This window comes from Pinus tabuliformis, chromosome 6 (assembly GCF_031772625.1).
Source record: "Pinus tabuliformis cultivar Carrire ecotype Pingquan chromosome 6, CPIR1, whole genome shotgun sequence".
In the NCBI taxonomy this organism is placed as follows: Eukaryota; Viridiplantae; Streptophyta; class Pinopsida; order Pinales; family Pinaceae; genus Pinus; species Pinus tabuliformis.
In genome coordinates, this window is record NC_142292.1 from 439936759 (window position 1) to 439962708 (window position 25950).

General features: G+C 39.8%; 1 protein-coding gene across 1 annotated transcript; it reads right to left on the reverse strand.

The window, feature by feature from the left end:
* Positions 1–495: 495 nt before the first annotated feature.
* Positions 496–25950, reverse strand: LOC149259178 (nuclear poly(A) polymerase 4-like). Its single transcript, XM_089417615.1, has 12 exons — positions 25345–25950; positions 25040–25117; positions 21298–21405; positions 16716–16778; positions 16439–16600; positions 3389–3502; positions 3210–3272; positions 2785–3114; positions 2523–2687; positions 1639–2427; positions 1071–1147; positions 496–975 (listed from the first exon to the last, which is right to left on the reverse strand). Exons 1-12 carry the CDS (start codon positions 25474–25476, stop codon positions 951–953), a joined length of 2106 nt encoding a protein of 701 aa, XP_089273741.1. The 5' UTR covers positions 25477–25950; the 3' UTR covers positions 496–950.

The window sequence follows — 25950 nt, forward strand, 5'->3', positions numbered from 1 at the left end:
TTGAAAGGGCAGTGGCATGACAATCTCCCTTCATCAAAAAGCTTGAAGAATATCAACACTACTGCATAGTTCAATATTTAATAATTTAGGTATCCTCCAAGGTATTCAAATTCATAGTTTCATTTTAAGAGAAATGTTCAGAATCTACAAATGGGTAAAAAAATACTCACATTAAAAGAAAATCGTGAAACGTGTTAAGAATTAATGTTTTTGGCCTGTGCTGTCAACTATCTCTGATCAGCTATATTATTAGCTTCCAATCTACCAAAGAACATACACTCTTCAACCTGTTGCCTCATCTCAAAAGTTATTTCAAATCACATAAGATGATAATCATTAAAAACATATATTAAAAAATTCAAATAAGACCCAATCTTGGAAGGTACAGCTTTAGCCTAGAACATGAGCTTTTTAAGCAGCAAGACTCATAAAGTCTTCAGAAGCAGAGTATTAATGAGAGGTTGAAGTGAAAAACAACTGCCAAAGATGAACAGATAACATACAAAAAGACAATGCTTACATAACCTAAATCATATTACATTAAAGTTTGTACAAGGTGTTCTGAATCCTCCACATTCAATAATATTTTACCTAATAACCTAAGACCACCTCAAGGAAAAGCAGGAAGAAATCCTCAGTTTGAAAGATTTGTAGCACGTAAATAACCGTACTTCACCAGTCTTAGTTAAATATGTTGGTATTCTTCCTCGGGATGATATAATTATATTATTAAACAGAATCTTGTAATTCTTGATACTCCTCACATAAACAAAATACCAAATAATCACTTACATGTTTGTTCAAGGGAAAACCTACATCAAGAGATGCCAGTCTGATGACTGAAATAATGAAGTCGAAGACAATTTCACTGAACCAGGAGGGAAAATCTTCAAAACAGGGCAACAGAAGTTCTGATTGAGTGGCATGTAGAAAGAGGTTTAACCAAATCTTCACGCTGTTGAAGCAAGACTTACTCTGCAGCCATTGCCAATAATGCTTAGCAAGTATCATCGTTATCAACAGTAAGAAAAATATTTCAACTTATCAGAAAATGTGGTCTTGAAACTTGCCTTAAAACTGGCTTTTGTACAGCTTCTGATTTTACTCCAGCATGAGACGGCAAGATCATTTCCACATTTATAGAGGACTTAATCACCAGCAAGCCAAACGCATATACATATCCAATAACAACAAAACAATATGGAAAACATGCCCAGCCAATAAGGTCAGTAGATTGTTAAAAAATGAAAATATGAAAAATGCCAGTTAATCAAAGGTGTTACTATGTGGTTAACAAGAATCGACCAAATATATGCCTCTACTGTTCAATGCAGCATAATAACGAAAAATAGATAACATATATTAATATACACTGAGTGCCTACAATGTTTGTGCTTCAGTCCAAAACAGTGTGGATGATCAAACATGTAATAGTTGTATAATGCAGAATAATAAATGTTCAATGCATCATATTAATGAAAAATAGATAATCATATATACACTTAGTGCCTACAATGACTGTGCTTCAACTCCAAAACAGTGTAGATGATCACAAAAATATAACAGTTGTATAATGCAAAAGTGAGCAGCAGAAACAAACTTTCAAACAATTTGAAGCATGGGTTTCTGGAGTTAGACCTCCAATTCTTCCGAGCCATTTTGACATTTTCCAGCTCTCAATATACAACTGTTTTGCAATCCTTTCCCAGAACCAATCTCCTCTACCTTTTCTTTCTGATTGAAGGACCCTTTTTGCTCCAATTGGTCATCATTCTTGACACAACCTTTGCTTGGCTTCTCTCCATCTTCCACAGGCTTGACAATAGTACCATATCCAGCAGTTGAGCTCAAAAGATCAGCCTCTTCAGCAGAACTTGTTTGAGATGCCAAACAAGACCTATTGCTAACATCAGAGACAGATAGAGATGAAGACTTCACATCATTTGGACTCACAGCAGCTCGTTTTTCTGCCTTCTCCACATCAGCTCTCATATCATGTTTCCTCTTGTTTGCTTTCTCAACAGAATTAGCATTGCATTCTTCAACGATATCATCCCCAAAGTTCCCATTACAGCTCTTTGGTGAAGACTCTCTCCCATGAGGAGATCTCTTCCCAGTTTGGTTTGTAGCTCTTCCAGAACGCATTCGTCGAACTCCTTCCGGGAACACATATGAAGGAATTTGTTTACGACGTACATGTGAAACATAAATATCCATTCCCGGTTTCCAGAACATATACATACCAACTGATTGCCTAAATTCATCCACAGTGCCACGTATATCAAACTGCTGACCTTCCAGTATCGGCACCCCTTGTTTCCGCTGTAAACCCATAAAAAAAGCACAGTGGGGGCATTGCTTAGAATTGTCAACATATTCAGTAGGATAAGGGTGACATTGCAGCATCCCAAAAGTGTCTCGCTCTATCTGCAAATGCATGCTAACAAATACATGTCAGACGGATGACTGCGTACGAGGAGTATCCACAACAAATATGATGATTGATGAAAACAATGCCACACCTTCAATGTGAGTTGCCTTAATCGGGACTCAACCCAACCCTTCCATAGACGTAAATCATCTTGGTCAGCAGCTACAATATCCACTTGCAGATAATTTTTGTAAGCCTCAAAGAAAGGGTAAGGATCAAAAAGAGCGCTCCAATTTGCTTTGTTCATCTCAATATCCTATTTCGATCAAAAAACTGAACGTCAATGAACTAATATATTTGAGAATTGACTATGAAGATAGTGTGGAAAAAAGGCATGACCATTCAACACCTACTTCACATATCTTGTTTCCCTGCTGAAACTGCTCTGTCATGACACGAAGAGTACTTGTGGATACATTGTAACTGGAGTTCATGCCTGGATATGCAGGTGTTATGATGGGCATATGATGAGTCCGATCCCGGGGGTTTTTTCGGGGATCCCAAACTGGAAATCCTAATTCCTCTTCTGTTATTGAACGAAGCATCACAGGATTTGGCCAGCGCCACTGAGTATAAACACGAAAGAAACGAGATACCAACATGCTAGGAACCGCGTTGGGATAAAGCTGACAAACCCGAGCAACTAACAATGCCCAATTTACACCACCTAAAAATCCTGTAACCTGCACAGTTCTCAACATCTCTTGGTTGATACTTATACTGCTAAAGTTGAGAAACCACAAAACCATTATAATTTTTAAGGAGTCAAGTAACTCACGTTTGAGTATACACCGCGTCTTTTAGCCCAGAACTTCATGCATCTGAGTGTGGTGCGAAAATGCTGCAACCACAAATTGTATTGAACCAAAATAAAAGGTACTGAAAATAATGTGAATTAATCCAAGTCAAATGAACGGACAAATTGATGATACAGTAAATCAGATGTACAGACTCCACCTCGACATTAGGAACAAGACGTAGAATCTGTTCATTCACTCGGCAACCATTCAGACTTCTCACAGTTTGTTCATCCACATTGTACAATACTGATTCCTGTGAAATGTCCAGGTCCTGCAACAAAAGCCACATCAAGACTTGGCAACTGAATAAAATAACATATTCATAATCAAAACAATTCAATTGAGAAATAGTTTCTTCGTTGTATTTTAAGCAAATATCAATGAATAAAGGTCAAATATAACTGCAAATCATAAAAAACATCAACTACAAGCTAAGCTAACAGGTTCAAATTTAAAATGCAAATAAGGGTTCAGGTAATGAAAAGTGTCGATATTAAAAGTTCTCGATACCCTAAATATTACTATATTCTCTATAGCCACAATTTTATTTTCAATGGAATGCACCAAAGATCTTTCATAGGCACAAAGATCAGAAAGTTCGATAGCAACATTGAGAATCATCTTACTTACCCTTTTACAGATTAATAGATCACTGAAGTCTAATGACCGTTAAGATCCTTCTGATTTTTCTTGTAACATGTGATCCTCAAGTTCATCATAATCAACAAATAATATTAATTAGCCAGTCAAAGCCAGCCAGAATTCATCTCTTTTCATATTAGTTCAGAATATTCTGTTTCTTGCAATTAAATCATTAAAAAAATTCTGAGAGCGATTGCGAATCAAACTAGGGTTTCTCTGTTCGTTTCTCACAAGCCTGAAGCCGCCAATGCATATGAGGCCTCCACATTTGCGGCTTCCGTCTCTGCATATGGTCTCAAAGTGTATTCCCATGCCCGCTCCGTGGGGTTCGAACGAGTTTGGTCCCATTTGGGGGAATTTTATTTGCAGCAGCATTGCCAGGAGTTCGAGAGCAATGGAACTTGTAGAGCCAAAACAAGGGATTTTCCAAGTCCTCCGGATACTCCGCTGAATGCTTCATCGGCGGTCAATCCTTGCTGTTATGGACGCAGGTAAAGCATATAACAGGTACCACAGTGATTATCCCCCATTCTTGTGGTCCATTTTTCCCTTGCAGTACTTTTCCCTGGATTATTTGAGATATATATGCCCATGAGGCCGCACAGTTTCCGTCAGGTCGGCGTTGGGACAGGGCAACCACTGCTCTCTACCCAAATTTTCTGAAACTCCCTTTTTCCAGACAGAACCTGAAAATATGGCCAGATTTAAGAATGCTTCCCCTTTGACAGGAAACAGAGCAAGTTTCATCTTCCAGATTTTGATTAAGAGCTTTTGTGTGGAAACTAAACTATTATGGGTCAACAGCTCTTCTACTGTAAGTTCATTAGAGCAGGCCATTGAAACAAGATGGGGTATCTCATATTGTTATCAAAGTCTTCAATTTGAAGGAAAGGTCTTAGCTGACACATTCCTGCTTCAAGACTGTAATATCTCTAAAAACTCAACCATCATTCTGAACTTGAGACTTCGTGGGGTGCACCTGGTGCTAAATCTTCTAATGGGACCCCTGTACCCTATAAGAATGCCTCCAATAGGAAGGTTTCAGCCCCAACAGAACAGATTCAAAGTATTCCTGGCCCATATACAGTTGAACAAATGGAAAAAGCCCCTTCCATGGAAGTAAACCTTCCTGAGGTAAATTCCTTGTTCTCTGTTTTACAATCCAAAGCTGTCATATGCAGATTCAATGGGTTTTGGCCCAAATCTGAAGCTCTCATACAATGGATTGTTTCCACTTGGACTTCGGAAATTCAAATTTTTTATGTTCAAAACTTTTTTTATAATACAGTTTGAAACGCAAAAGGATTTGGACCACGCACTAAATGCAAGGCCCTGGTTTTAGGGCAGAGCTGTTCTATTCGTTACTCCATGGTTTCCTGGCTTTCATGCAAACTCTTTGGTGGTCTCTACTATGCCGGTTTGGTTCAGGCTCCCAAATCTCCCTCTTCCATTCTAGCACCATAAAGTGCTTGAAGACATATGAAACACACTGGGCAAATTTTAAAAAATTGGAAATGGAGAGAACAGAAAATAGTATTTTTAACAATGCTAATATATGTGTGGAGATTGACCTAAGGAAAGGTCTTCCTGATCATATAAATCTGAAACACCAAAACTTCTGTTGGTCACAAGTCATAGACTATGAAAATACATCATTTCGATGTCGTGTGTGTTTTCAGACAGGCCATCTACAGCAGGCATGCCCACTGGCATAGAAGAATCCCACGAAGAAGAATATCCCTTTGACGACAAAGAAGACGATAAAAAAGAATGTCAACAAGAACAGGAAGAAACCAATGGCATAAAACTGCAGGAGGACAACCAAGAGGGGAACACTACAGCACAGCCGGCCTCTGGCAGTGTACAACAGGTTGAAAAGGAGCCGCTGGGCATATTGACAGTGGACGGATCTGGGAGCTCCAAAAGAGCACGTCTCAGATAGCTCCGACTCAAACAAAGAAATCCCAAATGTGGGACAAGAATTGGCCTTGGTCCTAGTTGATCTAAATCCTGAAGGCTGGCAAACAGTGAATAGATGGAAAGGCAAAATAGAAAAGATATGCACCAGTCAGACATAATTCTTATTCTTGCTTCTTGCTATTCCTAGTTTATTTTCTGAGGATCCATGTATATTTCTGACCTTTCATGCTTCTTTCAGCTCCATCTATCATTATCAACTTGCACTGGACTGATCTCTATATGCATACACACTGAGTGTGTCTACAAAATATAATCTTTATTTTAATTAATAGAAATAACAGTTTTTTTCCTGTGGAGAAAAAAAGGTTCAGAATATTCTGTGACTTGGACGTTGGAATAAGGTCATGATACATAGATATATTATATTATTACTCATAGGTTTCCTTGTTCGATCTTCATAATGACGTGTAATTGTGATTTTATGTAATTGATGTAAAGAAGAAAATAGAATTATTTTGTAGTACTTGAATCATGGGTTTCATGATCAAGGAATTTTTATTTTTGTTAAGGTTCCCATTGTGAACCTTTAGGTTTTGTCATCAAGTCATAAAAGTCAAATTGAGTCAATGTCATGTATGAAGGACCCTTCTTGGGCATGTTACATTTTTGTAAAAGTCATTAAATGAATAAGAAGGCCCTCCAAAACCAATCAAAAGCATCTCTTTCAAGTCAGCTTCAAAATGAAATAATAAAGATACTCCAAATGTCATATCGGCCCAGGAAACTGTCAAGTCGGCTTATTAACACTGGGAAACCACTATAAATAGGCAGCTCGGCCTCATTTCAGAAGGAAGCAATTCGGTCAATATCAAGTCTGTAACAAGAAGTGTGAAGATCTCTTGGGAAGGAGCCTCGTCACCAACGAAGAGAAAAAGAAGAAGAGCGAAGTCTTTAGCATCATTTTGGATCTATTTTTGGGTCACTTTGATATCAGACCTGCGAAGAAGAAAGAGGTCATTTGCTGCAAAAGAAGCCAAGAGGAATTGCAATGCTCTTGGGTAACCGAATTTGAAGAAGGGCAAGTCAAAGGAGAAGCCGAGATAAAGGAGATTCTATCCTAAGTGAAGGAATCAAGGGCTTTTTCTAGAAGGTGACACTTCAAGAAGTTGAAACTAGGGTTTCTGAATTAGGGTCGAAGATTGCAGACATAAATCAAGGAGCCAAAATTCTGAAAGGTAGCCGAGAAGGAGAAGCGGAGGTTTGACTATTGTTGAGTCAAGCAAGAAGAATCTCATCAAGGTGGCTTTGTGTCTTGGTCTTGGAGTGGCAAATAGGTCAAGGGTCTTGGTCTTGGTATTCATCAATTGAAGTCTCTATAAGAAGAAGAATTCATTTGGGTTTTCCTCTCAATTGCGAAAGGTTTTGGCGCTTGGCAAATTAAGAAACCTAATTTTGGAAAGAACTAGCATAGATCCATCTTAACACTAGATATATTAAAAACTGTTAATTTTAGATAACAATGGTATGTTCTATGCTTAAGAGCAATTTACTTCAATTTTTTTCTTATTAGCCCAATATCAATTTCCAAATTAGCAATCACATTAACATGATAGTAAATGCAGATATAACATAAATAAAAAGCAGAAGACAAGCCAAGACAAGACGACACAATATTTGGCAGATGCTAGGGAAAAACCCCAATGTGGGGAAACCCTTTGATCAAGTCTTCTTATTATTCTTCAAAAGTTCAACAGAGAGAGTACAATATACAAAATTCATTTGCCCAAACACAATCAAATCTGTCTAGTCAAACTATAGTCAACAGGATGCCCTAACCAGAAAGTCAGCATTGGTCAAACAGCTGCAACTATTCCTCCAAATCAGCTCGGTCAAACCCAATCAATTCGGCCTCCAAAAACAGTCCAAATCAGCCCAAAACAGTCCTGAAGAAATCGGTCAAACTTGGTCAACACAATCAAACCTGCAATCAAACTTGTTGCAGTCAACGTTGGTCAAACAAAACAAAAAATCTCAGTTTTTGTGCCAAAGAATGCGGCCTACCCAAACAAAGATAATTCCACAAAAATCACAATCAAACATGGTCAAACGCTGCCTGGTCAATGCTGGTCAAACCTGCTACAACTTGGTCAACGCAAAAATCAGAAAACCCTAGTCAAACTTTCACTGAGAAGAAGGTTGCCTTGCAATTCACCCAATCAAATGAGGAGAGAGAGAGATATGTGTGAGATGATGAATGTCCAAATGAGGTAGATGCTCCTTCTATTTATATGCAACATTGAGGGTGGAGAGACGTGACTTTTGGGCTTCTAAGCCTACATTAGATTGTTGGCCAACCTTGACAATTTGACCATAGAAGAAATAAATTCATAATTTCATTTATACATGTCAAAACGAGATGATCTTTAGATCAATCCTACACCTCTCGGAAAGAGGAATCCAACAAAAATAGCATCTCCATCATATGAGTTGTCCAAGGTGGAGTTTGCAATTTAACACTCCCTCTCAACTAGGGAGAACTCCACCCCTGCCAAACCATCTGACAAACTATACCATCCGTGTCATTCCTGCTGCTCTGCTGAACTATGAAGAAATAATGAAAAGGAAATGATCGAGAGTGTATCATACCACTCTCCACTGACTCGAAGTCAATCTCCATTGATCCCAGATCAATATCGAACATCCTAGCATAGGGAGTATGGTAGTACACGATGCGTCCATCGGTAGTACTATGGTCTCTATGCTCATTTCCTAACTCATTGACCAAATGAGAGGTACTTCCCATGAGTCTCTGACTACATGGGTAGGATGTATCGACAAGAGAAGGTGAACCACTCATCTTGCTCATATGCCATAGGAGAAGGTGAACCACTCATCCTACTCATATGCCATAAAAGAAAGTGAACCACTCATCTTATGCATGTCTCAACCATCATGGAGTATCACAGGGGAAGGTGAACCACTCAGCCTGTACACAATGCACCACTAAGGGAAGGTGAACAACTCACCCTATGGTCGCTCATCGCTCCAAGAAGTACCCCAAGCCCCCCGAAGCTCCCAGAGCTCAATATCCAACTCAGACGGGACCCTCATAAGAGGGTCTCTCCACGACTCCAAGTCGTTCACCGAAGGTTGAGATTTTGACCTTCCCTAGGGGCTTCATAAGAATACCTGCGACCTGATCATCAGTCCCAAAGTGACAGAGCCTTATTACTCCCCATTGTACCATATCCCAGATAAAGTGTTACCCGATATCAATATGCTTGGAGCAGTCATGAAACACGAGATTCTCAGAAAGACGAATCCCACTTTGGTTGTCGCAGAAGATCACAGTGGTATCAGCACACGTCCAAATAGCTTCGTAAAGAGCTTCCTCAACCAAACAGTGTCACAGGAGGCCATACTAGCAACAATATATTCGGCCTCAGCAGTGCTCAAAGCAACTGATTTCTTCTTCCTGCTCATCCAAGATATCGAAGCAGAACCTAGTGAGAAGCAACATCCTGATGTGCTCTTACGATCCACCACACTACCAGCCCAGTGAGAATCAGAATAACCATGGAGCCTCACACTCGGCAGTGCTCAAAGCAACTGATTTCTGCTTCCTGCTCATCCAAGATATCGAAGCAGAACCTAGTGAGAAGCAACATCCTGATGTGCTCTTACGATCCACCACACTACCAGCCCAATGAGAATCAGAATAACCATGGAGCCTCAGTACATAGGTGATTGTGCCCCAAAGATATCTCAGAAGATTCTTGGCAACAATTCAATGTATGTGATGAGGCTCAACCATAAACTAACTCAATGCAGATTCTTGGCAACAATTCACTGTATGTGATAAGGCTCAACCATAAACTAACTCAATGCATTCACTGCAAAGCATATGTCTGGAAGGGAGTTCACCAAGAACATCAGGGCCCCCACAAGTTGACGATACTCAGAAGGATTTCCCAAATCGGGCCCAACAGCACTTCCACATAACTTCTTGAAGTTCCATCCAAGTAGTCATGGACTTGCAATTCACCATCCCAAATATTTCAAGTAGCTTCACAATGTATTTTGCTTAAGAAAGGAAAATCTCACCTAGCTTTTGCCATACCTCCAACCCTAGGAAATAATGCATCAGTCCTAGATCCTTCATCTCGAGAATGAGAGGGTCTCCACCTGTCAGAAAGAGATCGTCCACATAAAGTACCAAGATGAGAGGTCTATCATTCTCAACCTTAAAGTAAAAGTTCGGATTAGCTTCACTTCTTGTAAATCCCATCGTCATCAAATAGTTGTTGATCATCTCATACCAAGCTCAGGGAGCTTGCTTCAACCCATAAAGGGTTTTCTTTAACCTACATACATGTGTCTTACAATCTTGAACTTCGAACCCCTTGGGTTGTTCTGCATAGAGTTCCTCGTTAATTGAACCATGCAAGAAGGCGATTTTGACATCAATCTGGTGTAGGTTCCATCCTTTTGAGGCAGCAAGGGCTATAATCGAACAAATGGTGGTATATCAGGCAACTAGTGCAAATATCTCATCGTAGTCCACACCTTCATTTTGAGAGAAGCCTCGAGCAACAAACCTAGCCTTAAACTTTTCAGCACTTCCATCACCTCCATGCTTGATCTTGTACAGCCATTTCGAGGTGACAATGAATTTGTCCTTAGGTCTAGGGACCACATCCTAGACATCATTCTTCATAATCGACTCATACTCTTGGTTCATAGCACCCTTCCAAACTTGGTGCTTCACAGCTTCTTCAAATGTGCAAGGCTCAGTTTGAACAATGGTGCTCATGGCAGCTAAGTACCCTTGGTACCTATTCGGCTTCTTACTTTCACGAAAAGTTCCCCTTGGAGCAATATAATTCTTAGCATCTTCGAGAGTTTCCCTAAGCCTTGAGGGTCTCCTTTTTGAAGAGAAGGGCTCATGAGGAGGTGGATCAATGGGATCCATTGGTCCTTCAACATCGGGCAACAGCTCATCCTGTGATTCTCCCTACTCTTTTGTATTTGCTTCTTTGTCCTTCCTTGGAATAGGAAGGTTACTAATCTTCCCAAGGGCAACATCTTCATCAAAGGTGACATCATGACTTATCTCCACTTCTCTTTGACCAAGCACATAGATTCTATATGCCCTAGAAGTTTCACTATATCCCACAAATTTTCCTTTCTTCCCAAATGCATCCAATTTGCTTTTCTTTTCTTTCGGCACATGAAAACAGAGGGAAACCAAAAATTCTAAAGTGAGAAACATCAGCCAGCTTACCGGTGAAAACTTCTTCGAGAATTTTGGAGTCCAACACTTGATGAGGGCATCTACTTTGAACATACATAGCAGTGTTGGCAGCTTCTGCCCATAGGAACTTCGGAAGGCTTTGATCATGAAGCATGGCATGAGTGGCTTCTATACTGGAACAATTCTTCCTTTCGGCAACACCATTTTGCTCAAGGGTATATGCGGTGGTAGTCTCCCTCTTAATGTCAGCTTCTCTACAATAGTCATTGAACTCATTTGATTCATATTCGGCTCCATTATTGATCCTCAATATTTTGATCTTCTTCCCTATTTGATTTTCAACCAAGGCTTTGAAAGAACGGAATCATGTGAACACTTCGTCCTTTTTCTCCAAGAAATAAATCCAAGTTTTGAGGGAGAAGTCATCCACAAAGACAGCAAAATATAAATATCCTTCCAAAGATGTCACGGGCAACATACCAGATAGATCATAATGAACCAATTACAAAATGTCAGTAGTCTTGTTATCACTCGAGGGGAATGGTCCCCCTGTATGTTTTCCTTCGACACAGCCCTAACAAACACCTTCATGATCTACTTTGAATTCGGGCATACCTGTCACCATTTTCCTCACATCGGATAGAGCCTTATTGTTAAAATTGGCAACTAGGGCCAAACTCCATGCGAGTCATCTTATTTATGGCAACTGATATTTTTCTTGGACTCCTCTCATCGAGAGGTATAGGATTGATCTAAAGATCATCCGATTCCGATAAGTATTCATGGAGTTATGAATTTATTTGTCTTATAAGACAATTCATGAAGGTCGGCCAGCAACCAAATAACCCCCACATGTGCTCAACGTTTTGGTATAAAAGGAGATGACTTGAGAGTCATTTCACACACACTTCTCTCTTGATTTCTCTCCACTTGTTTTAGGTTTTAGTGTGAGAGAAATCTAGGAAGAAGAAGCCCTAGACGTTGGAGGAAAGGAGGTTGCCCTAGCCACATCAAAGAAGACAGGCCAGCGAAGCTATGGAAGGGATCTACGTTGACCTAAAAGAGCTCATGGAAGAAGTTTAACGCAGCAATGGAGGAGGCCTTAACAAGCCTAGCCGCAGTCCTAAAACAGCCCTAATGTTGTCATAAACAAGCCCTAGACGCAGTCCTAGCACAGCCCCAGTAATCTAGAGGACGAAGTCAAGAAGGAGGGTTATAACCAGCCCTAGACGTAGCTACCTAGGTGCAATCAAGGAGGGTTATGACATGCCCTAGCCGCAACATATGGAAGCAGGAACATCATGTTAAAAAAGGATTGTTTCAGGGTCATTTTTAGGATGACAGAGCTACTGTTAGGAGGGCCGAGGCGCTGGGCTAGAAGGCCACAATACCGAGACTACTTCAGCAAAGGAGAGGGGACGATAAGGTCACCTTTGTGACTGATGGCATAGCGAAGTTACCTTGTTGCTGGCCACAAAGGAAAGGAGCTCGGATTTGCTCCTTGAGGACTGTTTGAAGAGGAAGCAAGGTCTGTGTGAAGGTCGCCCTCATAGAAGGTTTTTCTAGGCTAGAAAACCAAGGAGAATCCTCCCTGAGATAGGCCGAGTAAGGGATCTTAAGCCGCAAGCCTGAGTGTTATTTTGGGGGTCAAACAGCCCTACACGTGGAGTTGTAGGTGCATCCTCAAATAGCGAGGTCACTTACCTTGCAAAGAAAGGAAGGCCGCATAATTTAAGGTGGGTTTTGGCATGATCATTGGGCTGTTGTAGGTTACAGGAGGATGCCCTAACCAGTGACCAAAACTTTACCCATGGACAGCAGTATGGTAAACATGGAATATCAACAACAGTGGGACAACAGTGCTAGCAGCAATGGCATAGTGCAATGATGACACAATTGGGATAACAAGCTGTGATGGGACAGCAGCAATACAAATGGGACAACAAGGCTATGATGCTTGGTAGAGCAAGCAAATGGGACAGCAGTGGCTAGCATGGTGTAGCAATGGCACATGGAACAGTTGTGGTAGCATGGTGCAACAATGGCACATGGGACAGCAGTGGCAGCATAAGGTGCAGCAATATGATGTGTGTAGCATGGTCATGAGGTCCAACATAGTGATGATGGGTGCAGCACGGTGAGGTGCAACATGATGACGAGATGCAACACAATGATAGGTGAAGGAGTCACCTTGGAGAATCAGTTGAAGCAGCATGTCTTCAACTGAGTTCAGCCATCTCATGTATCATCTTCTTAGAGATGATCTATGCTCTTATTTAGATAAGTCAAAGTGTTGACTTCTGTTGTAAATGTACTATCTTTCTCTCTCTCTGCTGAACTATTGAGGAACATATAAGAAGAATTGATCAAGGGTTTCCCCACATTGGAGCTTGTCCCTGGCTAGCGCCACATCTTGTGTCCTCTTGTCTTGGCTTGTCTTTTGCGATCTATGTTTATGTTCTATCTGCAATTTACTTTAATGCTGATATGATTGCTAATCTGGAAAAGATATTGAGCTAACTATGAAAATTGAAATAAATTGCTCTAAGCATAGGACATACCTAAAATTAACACTTACAATGTAGACGAGCAAACCTCCTGTACCATAATTCAAATTGAAGAAATGTGTTCCAAGACATAGCTCCCAATGGGCTTCCTCCAACTTGATATAGACTATCAACCCTGAATCTATTAGGTCCCTATACTACTAGTTTAACCCCTTATTGTTTATTGCAACCCCCTTATTATATTGTTGTGCACATGTCCCCATATTGTTATTATTATGCCGCATAGAAGCCCACTATTGTTATTATTGTGCCCTTACATTATTACTGTTATGTCGGCTCTGATTATATTATGACCCCTTAGACTCCTACATATAGAAGGGAGGTCTTGTCATTTGTATCATTCAAGAATTATTCATTTGTGTAATGTAAAGGAGGTTGCCCCCCTCAAAGAGGCTTATTTTGAAGGCATTGATCTCTCATTTCTATCTTTTTGTGAGTTGGTTTCATAACAGAATCCAAGAGTAAATGCTTCTTTGAAATTTCTTTTCCAAACATGTACCTTTCCATCGATAAATGCCACCTTGTATCCTTTGTCCTCCATTGTCGAGATGGATACCAGATTCTTCTTTAGATTGGGTACATAGAGTACTTCTTGTAGATGAATGGTGCTACTTTGATTTAAATGAAGAGTAACATTCCTAACTCCTTTCACAGGACAGGTGGCATTGTCTCCAAGAATGATTTCCAAATTTGTATCTTTTTCTATCAGATTTGAAAGAGCTTCCTTATACCCAATAAGGTGCCTTGAGGCAACACTATCAATCAACCAATTTCCCAAGGTATCAGGAGGAGAGGCAGTAGAGAGGGCAGATATAAGATAAAATTATTTTTGCTTGTTATCTGAAAAATTAGTCGGTTACGACTACCTCTCATGGAAATGGTCATAGATGAATGACTTACTTAACGCAATTGAATCTCAAAAAAATGATATCTAATATAATGCACTGCGAAAACCCCCAATACTTAATCCTCATGAAGTAGGATTGAATATCTTCACCTCTTCCCTTTTTTATGTCCTTCAACTTGTTTTTGAGAAAGAGGACCTGGTTTGCATTCTTAACCTTGAACATTCCAACCAACCTGTCATACATCTCCTTAGATGTGTTCAAATCGGAGATGTATGCAACCAAATGCTTGTTAATAGAATCCTTAATGATCTTCTTAGCTTTGACTTCACCTTTCTTGTACTTTGTCTTAGCGGCAACCGTGCATTTGAAGGAGGTTCAGTAATCTTTCCTTGCACGTAGTCCATACCATCTTGCTCTTCCAAAGTCAAATCAAGAGACATCTTCCATGCATGATAATCAGACTTATCATTGAGCTTGTCATCGGGTTTGAAGTAAGATGCGGAGGCCATTGAATCTTGTCCTTGTCCAACAAGTCTCAGTGATTGCTCTTTTCACTCTTGCTTGGGTTGTCTTCACCTCAGCTCCGATACCATGATAATTTTAGCACAATATCAATTTCCAGATTAACAATCACATTAACATGATAATAAATGCAAATAGAACATAAATAAAAAGCAGAAGACAAGCCAAGACAAGAGGACACAATATTTGGCGGATGCTAGGGAAAAACCCCAATGTGGGGAAACCCTTTGATCAAGTCTTCTTATTATTCTTCAAAATTTCAGCAGAGAGAGTATAATATACAAAATTCACTTGCCCAAACACAGTCAAACTGCAGTCAACAAGATGCCCTAACCAAAAAGTCAACACTGGTCAAACAGCTGCAACTATTCCTCCAAATCAGCTAGGTCAAACCCAGTCAATTCAGCCTACAAAAACAGTCCAAATCAGCCCAAAACAGTCTTGATGAAATTGGTCAAACTTGGTCAATGCATAGTCAAACCTGCAGTCAAACTTGCTGCGGTCAACGCTGGTCAAACAGCACAAAAATTCACGGTTTCTATGCCAAAGAATGCAGCCAGCCCAAACAGAGACAATCCCACAAAAACCGCAATCAAACAAGGTCAAACGCTGCCCAGTCAATGCTGGTCAAACCTGCTGCAACTTGGTCAGCGCAAAAATCAGAAACCCTAGTCAAACTTTCGTTGAGAAGAAGGCTGCCCTGCAATTCGTACAACCCAATCAAATGAGGAGAGATAGAGATATGTGTGAGATGAGGAATGTCCAAATGAGGTAGATGCTCCTATTTATATGCAACATTGAGGGTGAAGAGACGTGACTTTTGGGCTTTTGAGCCTAAATTAGATTGCTGGCCGACCTTGACAATTTGACCATAGAAGAAATAAATTCATAATTCCATTTATACATGTCAGAATGAGATGATCTTTAGATCAATCCTACACCTCTCGGAAAGAGGAATCCAACAAAAATATCATCTCCATCATATGAGCTGTCCAAGGTGGAGTTTGGCCCTAGTTGTCAAATTTAATCCAACAAAAATATCATCTCCATCATATGAGCTGTCCAAGGTGGAGTTTGGCCCTAGTTGTCAAATTTAACAAAAACCTAAAGGGATCAAAGAAATACCAAGCCACAAACCTCTCAGTATTTCCAAGGTTTAAATGGATATATGCTAGTTTATATCATTATTATTATTATTATTATCATCATTATCATTATTATTCATCCACTCTTTCTTTTTAGCCTCAAATTTTTCCCATTTTCTTTTATTAGTGTGATCAATGGCTCGGATGTAAGACCCCTTCAATTCTCTTACTGCAAAAATAGAAGCTCACATGATATTATGTCAAAAACATTACACCCAGTAGTTATCCATCACCAGATGCTCAAACACTGGCAATGTTATAGTATATCGTACAAGATATAAACCTGACTACTTGATTAATTTCACTTACATCAGGAACAATACGGAGAGCAACGCTAGCATAAAGCAAATCAATAGATATCCCTCTGAACTTAAATTTCATAACAGGTACATGAGCATCTGGAACACGATTCAGTTCTGTAACTTCAGGCATCTCAGCCAACATGTCATGAAGAAGAATGAAAAAATCTTCCTGCAGCAAAAGAATAAACTTTCCATGACTATAATAAGCATTGAGCTGAAATTTATCTCCCCATCTGAGACAGCAATATTACAAAAACATATAAATAGGTTCCATGCAAACTGACCTCCCGATCTGCATACTCAGGCCCAACACACAACGTGTCAATGTCAGCACCCGGGCCATGAACCTGTTGACATGCAGACTTGGCCATGATAATGTATTAAATGAATATGAACACAGTTAATAATGGAAAAATGGACTAAACCGTGACATACAACTCGATCAAACGAGGTATATATATAGTAACTGCACAAATTAGTTAAGAGATCTCTAATAGCAAGACCTCACAAATGCAGATCTATTCAAATATCATGTGAAACTGGGAAAGAAACAGAACAATAGTGAAATATGGTAAACATGCCAGCAAAATTATCCTTCAGTAAAGCTAATAATTATTGGTGAAAATCACTGCCCTTATGCATACGTATTACTGGCCTCACTGCACTTGGATTAACTTTATTCTTGATCTGAGCAGCTCAAATTGATGAACTAATTTCTTCAAATATATGTACTACTAAAAAGTAACTGTCCATAAACTAGTATGTGAAAAATCAACTGCTACATCCTTTTAATATTCAAGCATGCCTATCAACAACCAAAAATAAACTCAGCCTACATAAGAAGGCATCACATATCATTACATTTTAGTTGAACAGTACCCACTGTATTTGAACTAGTATTTGCTGTTTAAGATGGCAAAAATAGTAAATGAAGCGTGAAATTATAATAGCTTTCAGTGAATCAAAATAATGGTAGAGGTTGAACATCAGAATATGTGTAGTGAAAGAGCACTCTAATATATCCATTAGAAAACTTGCCAATGTTTCACTTATAGACCAGAAATTCACAATCTGTGTAGCTTGTGGACCATCTCCATAAAAGCTACAAAACCATTTATTCTTTTGTTTTAAACCTCTGGCCTCATCAAAATCCAGAGCATTCATCTGTACATATATGTAAGTCAACTCCTAAGGTCCACTGAATGACTACAAAAAGGTTTTTGTATTTAATGCAAGGAAGAGAGTGGTAGGAAAAGGACAGCGTTTGGAGACGACACGAGAATGGGTGTTTATACATTCATCTGCAAGTCATCAGGCGGCGTATAGAATGCAAAGCAGCATTCGGGAGATCTGGAGGGTTCGACCGCCTCTACCTACGATTTGCAGCGGCAGCTCATAAATGTGGCGCATAAGGCCGAAGGATCCGGTCCCGTTTCTTCCTCTTTCTTATACGTTTCTCTTTCCTCGGCCGTTTTCCAGTCGTGGACTATCGGTTCGGTCGTTGCAATCAAAGAAGGGGGACTGCATGATGCAGATCTGCTCCCTCCCTCAATGGATTGGCTCAAACATTGCAGATCCGGCCTGGATCTACCCGATCTGGCCAATATTCGAGAACAGCCAGAACTCAGGCAGTAGATCGGCGGCAATGAGCATAGATCAAGAAGAGGGCTGGTAGACCTAGACATGCAAATGGAAGAACGACCCAATACGAGGTCAGATCTGGAAGATTGTTTACAGCCAGAGCACACGGACAATAGCCGCGACACCGGTTTAGGCAGATCAGGAACTCAGTCAAAACCCAAGCTACAAGTAACAACAACTCGTTTTCAGATTTTTATTAAAACCCCTGAGGGGAAAACCTGTTTAGTGTGGGTACATGCAGAAAGCACCATCATGCAGCTGAAACAGCAAATATGGGCAGTAACGGGATACCCCTTTCAGATCCAACATTTGGTCAGTGGTAGGTGGTCCCTCCAGGATAATAGAACCCTGAATAGCTATGAGATAAGTCCAGAAACAACCATTGTTTTAAACCTTAGGCTGAAAGGAGGGGCTCAGCCTCAGGGACAGCCAAGCTCCTCAGGAGGAGACAAGGGGAAAAAGACAGCACCTCAGCATCAACCCAAGGGAGGTTCCTCCTACAAAAACATTTTACAGGGTAACAGAGATTCAGGGTCCTCTCCAGATCAAGGCGGATACACACCTAGGCCATACATAGTAGATCAGCTAGGGCAAACCCCAGCCCTTAACTTTGATTCTACAGGGATTGATGATTTCGTTAAGTCCTATGAAACGCAGGCCCTAATCTGCCGTTTTAACAGTTTTTGGCCAAAACCAATGGATTTATTCCACTGGATTTTCACCAATTGGACCGTGGAATGTGATATACATCTATGCTCCAAGGGGTTTTTTATAGTTAGATTTGCATCCAAGGAAGTCAGAGATACAATCATCAGTGTTGGGCCTTGGTTTTGGGGAACATCGGGGCTGTTTATGACCCCATGGTTTCCAGATTTCGATCCAAACAAAATGACTGTATCCAAAGTGCCGGTCTGGGTCCGCCTATATAACCTTCCCCTTCACTTTTGGAGTGAACGAGTATTGGAAGGAATTGGGAACAGCATAGGGAAATATATCAAAACAGATCTGGAAAGGATTGATGAAAGGGTCTACACTTTTGCACGCATTTGTGTGGAAGTAGATCTAAGTAAAGGGCTGCCGGACAACATAAGGCTGATCTACAAACAACAAAATTGGCTGCAAGCACTAGACTATGAAAACACTGCTTTCAGATGTAGGCTCTGTAGGCTGACAGGACACCTGCAAAGCACATGTCCAGAAGCCAAGAAAGCAAACAGTAAAAAGAAGCAAAAAGGGAAGCAAAAGAAAGGATGGCAATTTCCCCCCCGACTCAGAGGACGAAGAATCAGAAGCAGTAGAGGAAGATACCCCCGCAGAGAATGCTGAGGTTTCTCAAGAAATGGAGACTCGGAAGGAAACCACATCAGACAACAAGGCTTCACAGTTCCACTCAAATCTGGCAGAGAAGGCAAGCGAGGATCTGAGTATGGGAGGGATCAAACAGCATCACCACTCAGATACTTCAGACTCAGACAAGGAAACAGCCTCACAGAAAGCAGAAACACACTTAGTCATAGCTTCGATTGAGCCCACTCAAGGAGAGTGGCGCAAGGTCGAAAAGAAAAAGGGGAGAAAAACTTGAAGTGTGAGTCCTTTACTCACTACCGGAATCCAGTTTTTCTGCCTCTTTCTCCTTTCTTCTCTCTTTCTCTTTTTCTTCTTCTAAATGCACATTAGTTTTGTAACGATGCATGGGGTGCGAAAGCACTCGAGCCCAATGGGCAACTTATGGAAATGCTTCAATGCATCTGCTTGTGTAGCTTTTCATTTTTTAAATAAAAGGTTACCGATTTTTCCAATGGAAAAGGAAGAGAGTGGTATAAAACCCAATCAATGCTCTGGAGTCTGGACTCTATCTGCCTCCAGCCTCTTTAAGGCATATGGATTCAGTCACTGTCTAAGGTTCCATTACTAAATAAGAGAACCAACATATTTTTACCTCAAAAAATTAAAAAAAAATAACCATGTTTTAACCTCCAAAAGGAAAATGCTGTTGGGGGCGAAGTATTCACAAAAAGTACCTGCTAGCCAAAGCATTCACAAGCAGTACCTGTAATTTAAAATTTTAGATATTTGAATCTGGCAAAAATTAGAAGTCAGCATTGTTATTGACAAACACTGAACATATAAATGATCAGAGCATTAAACTTCTTGGCCAAAACAGAGCATATCAAAAGATGTAGGATGCAAATTGAAACGTTCATATGTTTAGTTATTTGGTCATAATTTACATCCCCCCCCCTCAAATAGACCCTGCTTTGTTTACAATAAACTAGCAGTAAATACTATGACAATTGAGGAGTTTGCTATGATTCTTATTATTCAAAATAGCTACCATGGAAACTACTCTAATGGCTTTTTTATTAGTGAAAACTGAAAACATCTTGCATATTAAGCAAACCGCTAAATCACGAGACATTGAACCAGCAATGGCAGAGTAATCAACATTGCATTGACAAGTTAGAAACAATAACCACTCATGCATGGGGTTAATGTCAGGCTACTTGGATAAGACATCTTCCATAAGAAGATACGGGCCATGAACTTCCACTTGGTGATGGTCACAATTCGCATTCCTGACAGACAGCACCTGCTTTTGTCATAGTGAATTATCACAGTAAAGAAGACTACCAGATCAGTATTTCTCTTCAATAAGCATAGATGCCATATCATTCCAGAGTATAGCCTCAAGAAAAATCATCAGCAAAATTCAGGTAAGATAAATACAACTCTAATGTGGCTCTTATGAACTCTACTACAAGCCTGCAATATGGGTATAAGAAGTCATAAACAGATAGAATATACCCAAGAAGACAAGAAGCTGATTCACAACACAAGGATAGTAGATTCTACAACAAGACATCTCTGTCACTTTGCATGCACCTCATGCAGCGTACAAAAATGGAATAAAACACTTGAATTAGAGAAACTCAATGCTGAGGATGAATGAAATCTAAACTTACTCAATGATGTACCATGCCTAAACACTGGGGAATGTAGACAACGAAATAATGGTTGTAAAGACATTGAAAATGATTATCCATGAAACAAAGCCGCATACTTTAAGTTTAACCAGCTTTAGGAACAAAAAGATCTGATAAATTATACTCCTAGGGACTTCCACAGATTTAATCCAAGACCGTATAATGGAAAAAGACTAAAGGCCAAAGGGAATATTGCTAACGATAGAATAATATCTGAAATTTCAAGTAATAAAACACATACCCCCAAGCGATAAGAACCAAATGTAAACACTTTTGCATTTGATTCTTCTACCATCTGTTCAGTGTAACCTTTTTCCCTGGTCAATTGCTTGACCCATTTTTTCACAATCTGCAAATCACAAAAGTAAGTCAAATCAAGATCAAAGTCAGATAAGGCAATTGGGTAACTGATCACTACTTAGAAATAAATTAGTGACTTGCCAATTTCAACCTAAGGAAGTCCTGATCAGAAAGTAGTTTCCAAAACATATATTCACAATTCCCTATGATAAATTTTACATTCTGTTCCCAACACCTAAACCTTGGATAAAATCAATTTTTAGATCTCAGCAGTTATACAGCAATCTAACACTATTTGCAGAAGTTATGAAGTCATGACCAATGCGCTTTTTCCTTGCCAGCCATGTCATATGGGCAATGTCCAGTGGCAGATTCAACCATATATTTGCCATGCCATACGCATTACAGGTTGTATCACATTTGACACTTTGAAGACAATAATAGAATTGAGATTGAATTAATGAGCTATGTTTGCCAAAATGCAGTGATCAGAGCAACTTCACTCGCAATGTATCTTGATGTAAACCAGATCAAACACTTGCAAGTAATCCCATATCTACATGAATTAAAGAAAATAGCAGTAATCTAATAGAACAGACTTACACTTGAAAATATTTATATTTTTTTTTTTAAAGTTCATTGCAAAAGTACAAATCCATAAAAATGTTGCATGGGCACATGTACCCGGGGACTGTAATCCTTGTAAGTTGTAACTGTATCATGTACTGTAACCATGTACCAGATACATAGCCATACCCATACCGTAGAGTCTACCCCATACCCCATCATACTCCACAGCACCTTTACGTAGCCAGTTGTACATGTGTACCAGGGGACCGTAATCCTTGTCCCTGTATCAACTACTGTACCAATGTACCAGATACATAGCCATGCCCATACCGTAGAGTCTACCCCATACCTCATCATACTCCACATTACCACAGCACCATTATGTAGCCAGTTGTACAACAAGCAAATTCAGAGATGTACACTCATAATCCTGTGTTTATGGGGAAACCAACAGGAAACCCTAAAAGAACTAAATGTTGCCTAATTTTGTACCAAGAAAATATTGATTTTGTGCTGACTTTTGCATTTTCAGTTTGGCTGTGAGCTATTTGGAAGAGAACAGATGAGAAGGAGAGAGGAATTAGGACATTGTTCAATGTTTTTCTTGCAGAAAACTGGAGTCCAGAAGTTCAACATTCGTCATTTTATGCATTCTTCACTCCCCAAGTTCCCACATTTCGGTTCCAACAAGTTTCGACTTGTAGATTTTTCTGTTCGTCACTTCCACACCATGTCTAGACAAGAAAGGAATTTCAATTATCAATACGTATTGTGGGAATACCATGGGAGGAGGATGAGACCCAAGGGTGCAGTGGGGGACAACAGAAATCAAGTGCATGCTTTATCCTGCATGTTGGCAAGGCACATATACAAGGGAATCCATTTCATGACATATTCCATATAATATAGTTGACCTCCAACTACAATCCCAAAAGATGACCCTACTTTTGAAAGCGATGAATAGATAAAGAGCCTGTTGACTGAGGGCCAAAGTTTATGCAATGACGATGATATAGCAGCAGAGAACATTGAGCCTTGGCTACTAGTACTCAGCCGTGTTTTACATTTTGTGGAAAAGCTACTGGACAATTCGTGTATCTACCTGCTTTAAAAATCTATTAATTTTCTACCAATGAATTATGACAATAATCAATGATAAAGTTTACCATTTTTCTTGCTTCAGATGCATGGTGCAATCTTGAATGTCAATTACATGGATTGCTGGATACTGAAATAGTTTGAATATAAATATGAATCTGAATCATCATTGATTTACAATTTTACATTAATTTCAGTTTTTTTTATATAGTAACTTAATTTATGTCAATTGGGTTTATCTCAAGTGGTTGGGAGAAATGATTATTATCCTCCCTACACAAATTCAATTCTCATAAGTGACATATTGAGCTCATATCAAGTATATTATTATAATGCCTTTGAGCCTTGAGCCCTGAAGGATATGTTATCGTTCCCTACGGGCTGGAGGGTGGTATGCTTGGTTATATGGAAAAAAATAATACCCTGATGTAACCTCGTCTCCTATTTCAGAAAGTGTTCTACCCATGAACCCTGGCAGCTTAGCCTTGTACCATAACCGTCATGTGTGGAAACTGTGTTTAAACTTTAAAGCCTAAGGTGGGCATATATGATTCTGTGATTAATCTTTTCGGACAATGGGTGGGCGTATATGATTGTGAATAATCTTTTCAGACAATGGGTCTAAACGATTGGGAAGCAGCAGGGGCAGTGGAGTTGATGCATATCAGCTCTATGCTCAACAATATGTAACCTTGAAAGACTATCAAAACATGATGGGAATTGCTTTTGAACAGTTTACAGGACACCACCCATAATCATCTCAGCAAACAATAGCATTTGCATTTGAGAAAAAACCCTTCCATAATAGAAATTGCACCATATTTTTCTTGCTCTCAAAGGCATTTAGTGTTAAGCAATCTAAAACATTACAAGGGCCACTATCAACAGGCGGATGATTATGATCATATTTGTAGTAAATTTGTAGTGTATCCTGTTAAAGTTTCATGTAAATGTTGCTTTCAGTCACTTTTTATAAAACCTGTGCAGCTTTCCATAGTATCACCCAGATTATCTCAATCAATGTTAAAGCTGTGGTTTGGTGAACTGGTTTGGTGAGGCCAGAGTATAAGAATGTGACTAGCAACTTGCAAGGGTCAAACTTGACACTTTTTCCAACTATGATCTTAATAAAACTAACTTGAAGTATTCTACCACTATAGGCGGTGTAAAATGGCCCTAACCACATCTTATATAAACAAAGTAAGCAGGTTTGGGGAAAGAAAACTGCTATTAGAAAATATTCTAAACAGAGAAATCATGACCGATAAACCAAAAATAAAAGTCCAGTTTGCAAAATAAGCTCAATGTATCTCCGTCGATAGAAACGCCTAAGTCCACTTTAATGAGAAAAGGGTAGGACAAAACTCCTGTGGAATCCAGCATACAAGAGCAAGCGAAGAGTATATGCCAATACAAATCTTATTGCAATCAGATGAAAGCCATACGACACGCAGGTATCAGATTGAGAATGGCAGCTATGCAATGCTGCAACTACCTAGAAACTATATGTTTACCGAACTAAAGAATCTTACAGCATTGGCAGGGTTGTGGTTCAGTGGTGAAGACAGTGTCACAGTAAGCCACCTACCAAGGTTCAAATTCTCCTGGAGACATGAAAGAAGCAGTTGGGAACAGCTGCAAGTCCTGGATGATTTCGGCAAAAAAGGGACCCTCTGCCACAGTAGCTTTAGCTGAACCAAAGTGCTTGTGTTCAGTGATTCGACCTTAAAGAACCGTTTCGGCCACATCGATGGGCAAATCGTAGTTCCCAACCTCTTCAGACTAGTTGTAATGCATATATTGAGTTTAAATGAAACTCTCAAAAAAACAATAGAAAGGAATCCGGTAACAGATATTCCAGAAAACAGAGTAACCTTGATAAAATACTAAAAACATTAACTATAGCCTAGTGCAAAGACATGGCCCGTAACGGAAGATGAACCCGAGAAATTAAAGAACAATAATAAGAATATATATGTTTCAAATAAAATTAATAAAAAATACAAAAGCCTTACCTGGTCAATTTGGGCAAGCACTTCTTCTCTTAATGCAGACTCCTCTTTGCTCTCATAAAGCCCAGCACTCACTAAGAACTGTCAATTTACAATTGTTCCACAAAAGGATCGTGAAGATAATCAGAATACCGAAAATCCAAAAATTAAAATGCAACTCGAATATAATCTACAGTGTAACGCCCTAGAAAATAAGTCTTAAGAGAAAATACAAAAAAGTCATACTAAGTCCCGAACAAAATAAGCTCCCTGTAAGGATTAAACAGAAAACATGTCCTGAGAATAAATTAAATATAGAGTCATCTCACCTTTTCCAACTCTCGGCTTCTCTGAAGATCTGATCCTGATGGACCTGATAACGAAATTGGTTTCGTAATCCCATATTGCCTGGTAACGTCCGGAGAACAGGTTTCTCCGGCCGAGGCTTCCGAACTAACCATATTTCAGTAAATTTTAAAGGAAATGGAACCTCCGAACAAAAAAACAGCTGGAGAACAAAACACCCTAATCAACACGCCGGCCTTTGTATAACATCACTCGCCATGAACTGAACAACACCCACATAAAATCCGGTCGCTCCAAGCTGTTGCCGCAGAAAACACACATGTAGATCTGCGGATGAGAATGCTGCCGGATTCGAACCCTTGACGTTGGCTACAGGGATAGGCGGGGTGGGCGAATGGGGAGAAGACGCGAGGAAGAAGTATTGCGACGTCCTCGCAGATCTTCTGCAGAAGACAAAACACGGAGGCGGAAGACCAATGGAGATTTCCGCATCAGATCGGGCAAAGAAACCCCGCACCAATACCGCTCTGTAGATGACCGCGGTTTTGTATAAATGGTTTCACGGAGAGATTTTATATCACGTGTCAATGTTTTTGCTCAGTGGGGGGCGTGACCGGGTGTTTGGTTTC

Bases quoted from the DNA above. Each gene is read 5' to 3' on its own strand.
- LOC149259178 (XM_089417615.1), bottom strand. From the start codon at position 25,476: ATGGTTAGTTCGGAAGCCTCGGCCGGAGAAACCTGTTCTCCGGACGTT. The intron at 16,779-21,297 runs GTATGTGTTTTA...GCATGTCAACAG, and splicing joins TTGGTTCTTATCGCTTGGGG to GTTCATGGCCCGGGTGCTGA. The intron at 2,428-2,522 runs GTGTGGCATTGT...ATGCATTTGCAG, and splicing joins TAAGGCAACTCACATTGAAG to ATAGAGCGAGACACTTTTGG.